Genomic DNA, 14,360 nt, shown 5'->3' on the forward strand with positions numbered 1-14,360 from the left:
TGTGTGTGTGTGTGGTGCTTTGTCTGAGTCACTTTATCAGCCTTGCGTATGTGTGTGTGTGTGTGTGTGTGTATATATATATATATATATATATATATATATATATATATATATATATATATATATATATATATATATACACTCAACCTTCGAAACAACAGACCTCCCATCAACGGATTTCGGAAAGTACGGACAAATTCTGGAGTCCGGTTTAATCTATGGACGAATATTAAAATGCGCGCAATTGTCCGTTCCCGGTAAATTATTGTCCAGTAGGTGGCAGGTCGGTCGCGTCATCAGCTGTTGGCTGTCATGTTTAAGCTAACATTGTCCAGTGCTTACCACGGCTTTTTTATGCATTTGTACCCTTACGTAATGCTTTGTAATACTGCTTGAATGATTTCTTAATGATTACACAGTATTTTATGTACATTTTATACAGTTTTTTACGGACTTTTGCAAAGAATAGACTTTTGCAATCTACGGACAGGGTCATGCACGCATTTGTCCGTTGTTTTGAGGGTCAGTGTATATATATATATATATATATATATATATATATATATATATATATATATATATATATATATATATATATATATATATATATGTATATATATATATATATATATATATATATATATATATATATATATATATATATATATATATATATATATATATATATATATATATATATATATATATATATATATATATATATATATATATATATATATATATATATATATATATATATATATATATATATATATATATATATATATATATACAGATAGATAGATAGAAAAAGAATACTTCAGATCACAGTTAATTGTTTATTATGATCTCCCCTGTTGTAAAATAATGTTGACAATTGTACGCTTAAATGCAAGCACCATTTACCATTATAAATACTGTATTGCACTGCAATCACAAAGCTTGGATATATTTTCACAGCCTAACCTAAGCAATGTCACCATAATGTACCCTTTTATACTCTTAATACTGAAAATTTGGTCTTATTTACATTACATGGAACCATGCGTGCTTTGGGATCCGAGGGTCTCCAAGCGCAGGGGTTCGAATCCTGTCCACGGTCCAAGTGTAGGTTAGGCTTCCTCATTCGGGGCAACAGTTTCCTAGTGGGTGGGCTTTGAGATAGGAGGTACCATAAAAAGTATCCCCTTTAGCCCATAAATTCCCGTGAAAAGCCCACATGGTATAAATTAAAAAAAATTAATGCCCTGCTTAGGTGATGTAAAAGTTGTTTTTTGTTGTTTAACAAATCTAGATACAGAAAGGGACACAACCATACATCCCCTATAGAATAAACAGTAATAATATTAGAAAAACATATATATACCAAAAAGCCTTGTGCTTTATTGGTGTTGCTATTCACCAACACCATTACTTTCCTTTAAAAGTAATGAATGAAGTAGTAATAAAGATTATAAAAAAGAAAAAAACTTGTACTAGAAAAAATATCCATAGAAATATATTATGGATGTTCTCATTTAAAGTTGGAATTGATTCATTATAAACAATGTTTATAGAATGATTATTTAAGAGAAACATGGAAGGACTTTAACGTATTAGGAAGAGAAAGAAACATCTGAAGACTTATCTCATAACACTACCTCTTCAATCCAATGGGAAGCTGTCATCAAAATGTTGCTGTACGGTCAACAATATAAACTGGACAGGATAGTCCACTATAATTTGATTTAACAATATCATAGTGCTCAGGTAGTTATGTATATATTATGCTTTTTTTCAAGTAATATAATGTGGATAAGCTTTACCTGGAACATCATTTGTGCTACAATTGTGTAGGAGTAATTTCTTCTAAATGTAAAAGCAACATAGATATCACTGGTAGCAATGTGTGCAACTTTCTCTATTTCTATCATGTATGTGTGTGTGTGTGTGTGTGTGTGTGTGTGTGTGTGTGTGTGTGTGTGTGTGAGTGTGTGTGTAAAAAAATAGATTCAACATCATAGCTTAATACTGAATAACAATATAGTTTAATTCTACATTAATTCTAGCTGTACTAAAGTAACTTGTGTAGAAGTTACAAAAGTGGCAGCATACGAAAGGCAAGCAGAGTGAGTGTTGGCCATGGCTTCCCTAGCATGTATAGTCCAGGGAGTGGTACACCTTGGCTATGCTGCCATTCTTGATGTACACTCTGGACAGCCGGGTAGACCAGTTCCCTGGCATTTCGTACACAGCTGCTTCAAGGATCCGCGCCAGACCCACGGCGGAGGTGTTCTCGTCAAAGTCGTCTGAGATGACCTGGAACACATCATCCTCGGCGGGAGCTTCTGGGAGGCGGACAGTGATGGAGTCCATGGACACTCGACCCACTATGGGACACAGTTCACCTGGGAAGATCAACACAAGCTTTGAAAAGAATATTGATCTTATAAGAAAAACGTGGAAAATCTCCACAAAATTCTCTCCAGTACTTTCCATAAAGTATTTCCATGAATTAGAGCAAAAAATTCCTTTTTCTGCAATTTTCCAAAGTATTTCTAGTTTCTATCATGAAAAATTTACATTTCTAACGTGGGATATGCAGAATGAATTGTTTATGCAACTATCTAAAATAAGTCCTGGCTATACCATTATTCATTCAAATATTTGATGTTTATACAGCTAGATATTTGGGGTTATTAGGTATATTTTTAATCACTATAAATTCTTTCCATTTTTTTTCTCTCTTTTTTTTCTGTCAAAGAGCCAGAACATTATGACAGGTTTGATGCAAGTGTTCTCTTCTCACTGGCTGACCTGTCTTGACCCTCTTGACAGCGCCTGTGTTGCTAAGGCGACGGCTGAAACCATCTGACCATCCTGTGGTGAGGTTGGCAATCCACTCATCATCGGTAGTCTGGTAGGTGGCGTCGTACCCAATACCTCGGCCTGGAGGCAGTTGCTTGAAGAATGTGGGTCGTGCCACCACTGACAGAGCAGGACGGAAACCACACTTGGCAAACAGGCCGGCACTTTCCTCATCACTGCCTGAGGGAAAAGAGGAGGGAAGTTCATATTTCATATACTATTTATCAGTATATTTTGTATAAGCTATTGGTGATTTTTTTTCTTTACCACTGAGAGCAATAGGATACAAGATGACCACAACAACAAAATGCAAGAACAAAATATCAAAGGCTGTGGCCTGTCAGATCCAGCAACAAATAACCACAAGAACTACCAAATAATACTGCAGACCATCAGACACAGCAATAGAAAGGCAGGCAGGCAGGTTATCACAAGAATGCATTATCAAAGAAGACTGTGGATCTAGAAAAGAAAGGCAGCAGGTGACCACAAGAAAAAAAATAAATAAAGACTGTGACTGCTTTAGATTCAACAAGACCCAGCTAGACCAAAACACCTGAGCTGAGGCCAGTGATTGCTCCTCCTGGCCGGATGAAGTCCAGGTCGGTGCCAAGGCCTTGAACACAGCCAGTGGTGGCCGCCACATGTCGAGTTAGAGGTCGCAGCCTGGCAGAACACATGGCCAAGTAAGAAGTCACAATAATGGCAAACTTTTTATGGTTCTGTTTAAATTTGAGTCTGGTGTATATGTGTTCATTAATATTTTTCATCATTAAGTTGGAGATATGGATGATTTTTTTTTCATGTTAAGTTGTACAGATACATATGTATAATTGATAGTATTTCTAATCTTTTAAAACTTATATTCTTTTCTTTTATACTTTGGACAAGATCAGATCTCTATATAAGCACTGTAGCATTATTATTATTATTATTATTATCATTATTATCATTATTATTATTATTATCATCATTATCAAAACTATTATCATTATTAAACACTTTGCTGCTAACACAATACTGCATGCCAACACTGAGCTTACATACTTGTATGGTTCAGTTGCCTCCAGGAACATATCCAGTTGCTTTTTATTCTTCTCTGGTTCATTGATGGCTGCCTGGAAGTGTGTGTACATGGAGGCAATGGTGACATTGAGGTTATCCAGGGTGGTGACAAGTGCTGGCAGGTCCTGAGGCTGCACACCATACCTGGACATGCCCGTGTCTATGTTGATGGCCACACGAAGGCAAGACCCATCCTGCACACTCACAGAGCATTAGACAAATTTATGGATGAGGATAATAGTGGAAATAGATACTGTTTCATACAAGGAGTGCTGCATGTAAGCTTGATGGCATATTGAAGCTTCCCTTAGGGTGGAAATACATACTAGTTGTTTTCCTTTCAAAGACTTCTACATGTAGGTGTGATGAGTAGTAGCATCTCTTATTTTTCCTATTTTTCTCACCATTATGTTCAAGTGGGCAAGTGAAAGAGGACACAGAGACACAGCTTGAGACTGTGAAGAACAATTACCAAGAGAGATTTAGATAATTTCTGGACTGATTATTGAAATCAATTTCTGAAGAAAAGAAGATTGAATATGTGATACGGCCATATTGTCCTAGCAAAAGGTATTAACTAAGTAGTAAAGGAGCACAGATAAGAGACAGACCAGCAGTACTCACTGGGTACTTGAGGCTGTCAGCAGGCTCAGCAGTGAGAGGAGAAGCCCAGCTGATAGTTGGGATAAGGTTGTGTTTCAGCACATCCTCCACCTCAAACTGCAGCAGGTTACCTGTACCATGTATGAAATATCATCAGTTTAGATGTTTGAACATGTCTAAATGAATGTAATACATGATTGATACTTCTGTATTAGAGATGTATCAAATTATACAATATATATATTCTTATCTCAATCTTTTATGCCATACTAAACTATTTACAGAGAAGCACTGGCAGAATGCACAGAAAGAGGAACTTAGTCTACACCTGTGAATAATCTTGCATTGTGCTATACTATTTGCAGGCAAGCACTGATGGAACACAGAGGCAGACACAAGAGACTCACCGAGGACAGTGATGGGGACCTGGACATCATGCCGGCGGAGATGGATTCCTTCCCCCACAGTGGCGACAGACAGCTCCTGCACACCCTCCTCAAGCAGCACCTCCACCACTGGCAACAGACCTGAGCCGTATGCGCTGCCCTTCACAACGCCCATGATACCTATGAGAATAGGTAAAAACTCAATCTTATCCAATTATTAGCATTTTGACCACTTTCTGACAATTTAAGCTTCTCACCACCATGACTATTTTGCTGCTCACCATGATTAGATGGTGCAGGCAATGTCATCATATTGGAGTCTTTCTTTAATTTATTAATTAATTAATATACTTTTTTACACATCACATTTTTTCTCTCTCCCTCTATTTTTAATCATCTTGACTGCTTTTATTACTCTCTGTAAATTAATGTATAGGTACAGGTGATCTCTCTCTCTCTCTCTCTCTCTCTCTCTCTCTCTCTCTCTTATATATATATATATATATATATATATATATATATATATATATATATATATATATATATATATATATATATATATATATATATATATATATATATACTTGCTTTAAAGGGGATTCATGTAAACATCTTCAATCACCTGAATGTGATGATGATCTATTAAGTATCTATCTAACTATTTTTGTTCTTACCTAATAGCTTATTTTCTTATTTATTTAATTATCTAGTTAGTAATACTAATTATTTATATTTTTCCTACTACTACTACTACTACTACTACTACTACTACTACTACTACTACTACTACTACTACTTCTACTACTGTTATTAAAGATAATTCTGTGTGTGTGTGTGTGTGTGTGTGTGTGTGTGTGTGTGTGTGTGTGTGTGTGTCATTCACTTCCAGTCGTTTGCTGGTCACCAAGCCAGCTGTTTTCTTCATGTGTGTGTGTGTGTGTGTGTGTGTTTGTGGGCGCGCGCGCACGGCCGCTCAAAGACGATTGCGTAATGTTTCCTGTCCACACCAGCGTGACATCTCGGTACAATGTTACTACGAAATAACCTTAATTATATCAACTTGAGAATTACTTTGCTAAATTAAAGAATGACTGAAAAGAAACGAAAGAAGAAAACAAGAATAACACTAATAACAAGTGAATATAAATATGCTGTTCAACTGCAAATACAAGAAATTAACGAAAAAAAAAAAGACAAGGAAGGGAACAATTACAAGATGAAAAATAAAAGTTCATAAAGAGATAGGGCGTTCCCTTAGAGCCCTAACTTTAATGATTCTTGCTTGATAATGTACGTACGGTCCACTGTTACATTTGAAAATCAAGCAAAAGGTGTTTACTGAATGAAAAAGATGGTTTGCCAACAGCGAACGACACTCCTGTGACCTTTTTTTTTTTTTTTTTTTTTTTTTTTTTTTTACATTCATCGCACGATGCCAGTCCTGCTTCCCCCGCCCCCACCCCCACCGTGCGACGCCCCGGGCCTCACCTGTGTTAGGTCCCGCCAAGCCCTTCAGCACCTGCACGTTGTGCCTCACTGCGTCCAGGTTGACAAGGATACAGGAGGGTTGGCGCAGCTGCTGGAGGGCCTGGCCGGCGAGGGCAGAAGGCGGGACTGCCTTCTGCTGCGCCTTCTCCATGATGCACACTCCGCCAGTCATTGGTCAGCACTGTCTGAGAGGATAAAATGAGCTTATCAAGCAACAATCATACTTTCTTATTTGTATGAGCATCACCAATATTTAGTGTTGCCAAAGTGGAATTTAACCCTCATTAAAATCCCTCAACTCCTCGAAAGTTCCTAGACCGTGACCTAGAATAAGGACGCTATCAGTGCCAACCCCTCCTGGGAGACTTAAATTTCATTTGTCGCAGGTCGAGGCAGCAACCCCAGCGATCAATAGGGCGGCATGGTGGCCTGCGCCTCCCGCTCCCCCTTGTCTGTACCCCTTTACGGCTTTTCCCCTCCCCCTAGGTATAGTTTCCTTTGATAACATAGGTAGTGGGGAGGAGCCGAGAAGCGACAAGGTTGAAAGGGAGAGAGGTAGGGACAAGCGCAGATCGGATTTGTTCATGGTCTATGCATAGTTTCCTCTCCTACACATGGCATCCATCGTGCTTAGCTTAAAGGGGATAACACGTTTGGTTTTCCCATGGGCGCTGCTATTGGTCCCTATGGAAGGTTCCACGGGCCAGACACTTGAAGGCACCTGCGTGCTGGGTAGCGGAAACTCCCGAGCACACCAGCCACTCATCGCACCATGCACGTGTCTAGCTGGGGGCCTGGGGGCTGGGCGCAAGCCGGGGGAGAGTTTTGCTTCAGCGGTTGGAAAAACAATGACATTATAGGCAGCAATGTTGCAGTTTGTTCGTCTTATCTACTTGCTTAAAAAATGTACATGTTACGATAATAGACATGTACAGTACAGTACAATAACACACACACACACACACACACACACACACACACACACACACACACACACACACACACACACACACACACAATTTATTTGTTGTTGCAAAATTGTTAAGAACAATTAAGACCCGAATAGACTGTTTCCTACTGCAGGAAGATATAGACAGAATTTATGAGTGGAGTAAGAAGTGGAAGTTAGAATTCAATGCCAAGAAATGCCACGTAATGGAATTAGGAAAGAGTAAGAGAAGACCAGTATGGAACTATTTGATGAGAGAGGAACAAATAATGAAGACTAAAGAGGAAAAAGATCTGGGAGTGGTTATACAAGAAACGCTGAGCCCCGAAAAACACACAAGTAAAATATTTGGAACAACGAATAAAATGTTGGCTGATGTTAGGGTGGCATTTCACTACCTGAACAAGGGTATGATGAAAAAAAAATAATAATTATACGAGCATGATACGTCCACAGTTGGAATATGCATCAGTGGTGTGGTCGTTGAGCTTGAAAAAAGATACAAGAAAATTATTACGGATCCAGAGGATAACTTCAAAGATGGTGCCGGAAATAAAGGACCTAAAATATGAGGAAAGGCTGAAGGAAATGGGACCGCCAACCTTATAAGATAGAAGAGAAAGAGGGGATCTAATAACAATGTATAAAATAGTTAATGGCATTGAAAAGATAGACAAGTAAGACCTGGTGCTGGTGGCAGATGAAGCTGGAAGGACAAGAGGACATGCAGAGAAGATCAGGAAGAGGCAGTGTGTGCAGAATATTGGAAAATAGTTTTCCACATAGAACGGTGGAAAAATAGAAACGCAGTGAGTGATGAAGTTATTACAACACATAATGTACATAGCTTTAAAGAAAAATTTGATAAATGGAGATATGGAGACAGGACACTATGAGCCCCACTCGAACCCTATAAAATACAACTAGGTAAATACACACACACACACACACACACACACACACACACACACACACACACACACACACACACACACACACACACACATTTTTCCTATTATTATCATCATTGTTGCTGTTGCTTATTCGTCTCTTTCTAAGTCCTTAATTCCTGTCTATTATTCTGATCCCACAGCTCCTTATTACCTCATCTGATCTCATTGATTATCCTCCTCTTTATCCCTCATCTTTTCCTCCTTTCCTACTATTAACTCATCTCATTTTCCTTTTCCTTCCACACTCCAGCTAGCTGCCACATCTTACTTTCTCTGTTCTATAGTAAAAAGTTCATAAGATAATGTCATCGGGCCGATATACAGGAAATGTAGTTAGTTAATATCCACGGCTGCTGAATAGAATACGGGGTTATTATTTTCTTCTTTAATCTTTACAATAGATATTTTCTTTAATATCTCCAACATATTACAGCTTCTGCAAGTCGATCGCATGTATTCCCTTCATAATGCATCGAACACCTCTGTTTACATTTCTGCGAGGTGATATTTTTACAAGCCTGCGCTCTTTTTCTTCCAGGCTTAGCATGAATCAATAGTATAAACAACTTAATAGCTGTTGCCATGCACCTGCGCTTTCCCAGAAGCTACACGTAAACAGACTTGTGTTGTGTTGTCCTCTCGTTTTACTTGTATGTAAAACCCGAACTCTCACCAGGATTTCTTTCACAAGCCAAAGTAAATATTTGGCTTTTTAATGTGCGTTTTTCACATTGATGATGCGGAATTCTTATCAAACTATTACAAAAACCATGAAAGTACCCTTCAAAATGCCTAATAACTTCCATAGCAGCAGGTCCTGAGATAGGATAACGAAATGTTTAGGTATCAAGTATCACTACTCACTTGGAGGTTATCTGAATATTAATGTTGTTGATGTGCTGGAGTGGGACCTGGAGGGATTTATGGAGATATGTTATGGAAAATAAAGGTGGGTGATTCAGTATTGATATTTACGCGAGCAGTATTTAGGCACAATCTCAATACCACCCTTCGAAACTATACTAGAACACTGATCTCTTAACCTAAGAGCAGGGGTTCTCAACGTGGGGTTCGCGAACCCTCAGAGATTCGCAAGAGCATTTCCAGGGGTATTTAGACGGCTGATTTAATAATATCCTTTGCAGTACCATTGCATATTGAGTTAGTGTCAGTCACTAAATAAATATTCTGTTCGATGTCAGCTTACTGGGGGTTCCGGTAGATAGATGGTCTTATAACTCTAGGGGGGGTTCTTAACAAGGAAAAAAAATTGAGAACCCATGCCTTAGAAGAACCTAAGTCAAGGAATCAGCCTTTGTTTCCGTTGTGCTTAACGTTTTGCCTCAATATTGGATTCTCTGATATGCTAAGAGTCTTTCCACTCTTTGCGTTTTGTCTCAGTTTTATGTTCTTTGATCTGTTAAGTCTTTTCACAGTGTTTAATGTATGATCTTCACACCTCTGATCTCCAGACTCTTTCCACTTCAGCGTTGTCTCAGTCTTCACTCCTCTAATATGCCAAGAATATTTCCTCTTTAAACGTTCAATCATCACTTGTTTGATTTAAGTGTGTGTGTGTGTGTTTGTGTGTGTGTGTGTGTGTGTGTGTGTGTGTGTGTGTGTGTGTGTATGTGTGTGTGTGTGTGTGTGTGTGTGTGTGTGTGTGTGTGTGTGTGTGTGTGTGTGTGTGTGTGTGTGTACTTAATCGAAGGAGTAAAAAAAAAAAAAGTGGCCAAAGTGGAACAACGATTAATGAAGGAAGGAAGAGGGGAAGGAAATGAAAGGAAGGGAGGGAAGAGAAGAAGAGATATGAATTCTGTGTGTGTGTGTGTGTGTGTGTGTGTGTGTGTGTGTGTGTGCGCGCACTTCCTGTTTTGACTCGAACTCAACTCCTCTTTCCACTCTACTCAACGTGGCGTCTCAATCTCCACTCCTCTGCTCTGTCAAGAATCAATTAGTTAATCTCACGTTTTGCAAGCCTGTCAGTAGACCAGCAAGGAGCAAGACTGTGGCAAAAAAGCAACAAAAGTGAAAGAGAAGGTGGCATGTTACTGAATTATCGAGCAAGGTTACACTTTATCATTCCGGAGCATGAATTTGAGAGGTCAATGAAGGCTTCCAGTGGTCGTGCAGTGCCTTCGCTGACTTGAATCAATAAAGGGACATGCAGCACCAGACTACTCCTATTGGACTGCACAAGCCACGCCTATCACTAGACTAGAATACGATGGTCCGCATAGAGTATAGACTGGTTGTGAGGCATGCTAAAGGAATCCTGTGAGAGAGAGAGAGAGAGAGAGAGAGAGAGAGAGAGAGATACGGGTACATTGTGAAATTGCCTCGTATAAATGTTACGTTCAATAAGTCTCATCTAGCCAACCATTAGCGTGTCGTAACCCAAGCAACAGCAAGAAGAGATAAAACACGAACGAAGGAAGAATATGTGGTACCAATAATGGAGGAAGAGAAGAAGAAAGAGAAGAGAGAAGAAATGAAGGAAGGAAGGAAGAGCTAGAAAAAAAAAATGATGAAAAGGATGAACGGTATATACACGAAAGAGAAAGGAAGAAGTGAAGGAATGAAGGAAGAAGGAATGAAGGAAGGGAGAAAGAAGAAAACTTAGAAAGAATAAGTGAAGAAGGATGGAAGTGAAACCCATAACAATTTGAGGAGGAAGAATACAAACACACAACTAGCTGACAATATTGCAAGAAAATCATGACAAGTATATATGAGTGTATCCTTGTGGATGTTGCTGCCAAATACCTATTACACAACATCCTCGTGGAGAGCAACAGTTGATGAACACATCTTACCTGAGTTGCCAGCTTATTAGTTACCCACACACCTGCTGGTACCAATATATTGCGCATAGTACAAGGATATAAGGAACAGAGGAAACGATTACATGTTCTGACTGATTGTAAAGAAAACATTAAAATACGGATTCGTCAGTTCTTTCCTCACCATTCACGGCTCTCTCTTCCCTATGGGCAAGGTCAAGGGCGTGTTGTGGTGAGCGGCATTCCAAGCCTAAACCAACCAACAGGCCACTCCTTATAAAAACTTGTAAAGAAGCAAAGCACAATAAGAGAGAGAGAGAGAAAAAAAACATGGATAAGATTACGAATGAAGGTATGAAGATGAAATGAAAAGAAAAAAAATGAAAAAGAGAAAAATGAGATGTAAAGGTAGAATATAAATAGAAGGAAGAAACAGGGGAAGCGGTACGGTAAGGTAGGCTAGACAAAGGAATGCATAGATAAAGCCCTAGGGTATATGAGGTGAGATTAAGATAATTCTCAAAGACCACCGAAATAACAAATCAGGTTATCAAGAGGTTTTATTTTATTTTATTATTTTTTTTTACGAGGATGATGTAAAATTCTGTTGTTGGATTATGAGAAAAAAAAACTTGATCCTTATTTTTTCAGAGAGAGAGAGAGAGAGAGAGAGAGAGAGAGAGAGAGAGAGAGATTGCCATTGCTGCCATGGCAGCAATGGCAGGAAAGTTGTCTTTTGGCGCTGCTGCTCTCCCACTCCAAGATGACGTCAAGATACTTGGAGTGGAGGTGGATCGAGGGCTGAGGTTTGACAGCCATGTCAAATCCATTGCCAAGAAAGCCTCTCACAGGATCTCCGCTCTCAGAAGGATCGCCAGTTTCCTCGACAGGAAGGGGAGACTGCTGCTGTACAAGGCACAGGTGCGGCCCCACCTTGAGTACGCAGCTCTCTCCTGGATGTCCTGTGCCGCCACACACAGAAGGAGACTGGACAGCATCCAACGCCGCGCCATACGGCTAGTAGATGCTGCAATACCACCTCACCCAGAGCCTGAGCGTCCCCTTGATTCACTGGAACACCGCAGAGATGTGGCGGCAATCGTAGTGTTCCATAAGGCACAGGTGCAAAGAGTGCCACATCTGGCAGGGCTGCGTCATCCTCTGAGAGTCACCGCACGGAGCACGAGAACGGTGCTCAATGGTGGTGACGCCGTAGAGGTGCCGCGATCCCACGGGTGTCAGCATCAACGCACCTTCGCAGGACGCGTCTCCAGGATGTGGAACTTGTTCACGGCCGCGGTGCCTCACGTCCAGGAGATGAACACACACAGTGTCAAACTGATGGCACATAAGTGGAGACAGACACTGCCAACTCCTCTGACACTCTTTGTGACGTGACACTCAGTGTAGTGCAGTGCGTGAATAGTGCTAGTGAAGTGAAAAGAACAGTGCTCCATTTACATGCTGACCATCTTGTATATTATCTATTTTTAAGTCTTGTAAATATTGTAGAGAAATAGATTGTAGTACCCTTAGAATAGGTAGCACACGACAGTGCGCCTTTGGGTACATGTTCTTCTGTATAAATTATGTTTAAATAAAAAAAATAAAAAAAAAAGAGAGAGAGAGAGAGAGAGAGAGAGAGAGAGAGAGAGAGAGAGAGAGACAGACAGACAGACAGACAGACAGAGAAGGAGGGGGGGAGGTATCTGCCATCTCGCTACACACAGATAACAGCTAATCATCGCATCTGTATCCCAACGAGTCATCTTATTCACCTGTGATATTTTTGCGAAATTATCTGACCTACTTACTAAAGAACAATCGATTATGTGTCCATTTATCATTACTTTGAAGTTTTTTTTTTTGTTATTATTACTTGGACCACTATGAGATAAATTAGTGAAACTTGCTTGCGTGTGCACTGAAAAAAAAAAAATAATAGGAAGGTCTTTTTTTGTCATTTGAGTCTTCAAAACTTTGTTGGTGTTTATAAAATACCAGATTATTTAGTGAGGAAAGAACTTGAATTTCAGATTATGCACCTTGTTCTGAGAAAATCATGAAGTGTTCTTTTTACCGAGCTATAAAATTTAATATAAACGTGATTATGGTTATGCAATAGATAGCAGAGAAAGAATGAATTTTTAAGATCACGTCCCTAATCTCTATCTCTGACGTGATAGACATATAGATATAGATAAATAAATAGATAAAAAAACACAAAGACAAATTGGTAGACAAACATAATGACACCGATAAAAGAAAAAAAATACATATATATATATATATATATATATATATATATATATATATATATATATATATATATATATATATATATATATAGACATAAACACAAACATGCACGTACATACTACTTCCTTCCTCAAATTAGACAACCAAATTACATCTTTGCTCAACATCTGAATAAACATCAAGCACGCCACTCAGACACACTTGAGCTCCCATAAAATTCTACAAGTGTCTATAAGTAAATAAAATAAAATAAAATAAATAAGAACCAAATTGCTGCATCTATCAACTTGTTGCTGTGCTTGGAAAACAGGAAGTTATAGCTAAATTACTCCCTCCACCTTGAAAAAGATGAAAATTTGAGGAATTGGAGATGAGTGGATGTGTATGCAAGATTGATGATCGAATGTGTAATAGATGGATAGACTGATGGATGGATGGAAGAGATATGTTTGATTGATGTTCGATGAGTGGATATGCATGGATGGACGAAAATGGATGAGTTACTGCACGTGTGTTTTATTGGTGGATGAATGGACGGATGACTGTCTGAATATGATATATGACTGGGTGGTGGATGGGCGGATGGATAAAGTTTACCTGCATACGTTTTAAATTATTGATGTGTGAATGGAGAGACAGATAAAATGCAAGTGTGTCTGATGTGGAGAAGTAAGGGAGAAAATTATCTGCAAACGTGTCTAACTAATTGATTAACGAATGGGTAGGCTAAAAGCGTCGTAGATAAACTATCATGCACAAAGTCAAGTATTTTCATGCATTATCAGTATTACCTCTTGTTCCCATTCGTCCAATAGATAGTATGCAGCTCTTTCGAGTTTGTTTCCTTGCATACTTTCATAACACTTGACAATGTACACGTTAAGCATCACAGAGCCTTTCTTTACCTTTAATCAGATACGGAAGAGTCGAGGAATTTCACTGAGGAAGAGCCTTCGTAAACAACACTAAAACGTGCTGTATACCCACACTTTACTGTATGACCTGATTCGCTCAGAGACAGACACAC

At 39.0% G+C, this 14,360-nt stretch overlaps 2 protein-coding genes across 5 annotated transcripts in view; one reads left to right on the forward strand and one right to left on the reverse strand.

The window, feature by feature from the left end:
• Positions 1-825: 825 nt before the first annotated feature.
• LOC123506248 (alanine racemase-like) overlaps positions 826-14,360 on the reverse strand; it is a 13,850-nt gene continuing 315 nt past the window's right edge. For 2 of the 4 annotated variants that reach the window (XM_045258183.1, XM_045258182.1), the window contains exons 2-8: positions 6,390-6,574; positions 4,923-5,081; positions 4,537-4,646; positions 3,895-4,106; positions 3,404-3,513; positions 2,797-3,027; positions 826-2,387 (exon numbers count right to left, since the gene is read on the reverse strand). In XM_045258183.1, coding sequence (XP_045114118.1) covers positions 2,131-2,387; positions 2,797-3,027; positions 3,404-3,513; positions 3,895-4,106; positions 4,537-4,646; positions 4,923-5,081; positions 6,390-6,561 — 1,251 coding nt within the window. In that variant the 5' untranslated portion in view covers positions 6,562-6,574 and the 3' untranslated portion in view covers positions 826-2,130. Of the gene's footprint in view, positions 2,388-2,796; positions 3,028-3,403; positions 3,514-3,894; positions 4,107-4,536; positions 4,647-4,922; positions 5,082-6,389; positions 6,575-14,238 lie in introns of all 4 variants that reach the window. The other 2 variants (XM_045258186.1, XM_045258184.1) reach the window with 2 other exon arrangements.
• The window catches only part of LOC123506006, a 12,917-nt gene continuing 5,632 nt past the window's right edge, over positions 7,076-14,360 (forward strand). The window contains 1 exon segment of the mRNA XM_045257814.1: positions 7,076-7,225. Within this exon segment, the coding sequence (XP_045113749.1) occupies positions 7,076-7,225 (150 nt within the window).

The sequence above is a fragment of the Portunus trituberculatus genome, chromosome 19 (genome assembly GCF_017591435.1).
Source record: "Portunus trituberculatus isolate SZX2019 chromosome 19, ASM1759143v1, whole genome shotgun sequence".
NCBI lineage: Eukaryota > Metazoa > Arthropoda > Malacostraca > Decapoda > Portunidae > Portunus > Portunus trituberculatus.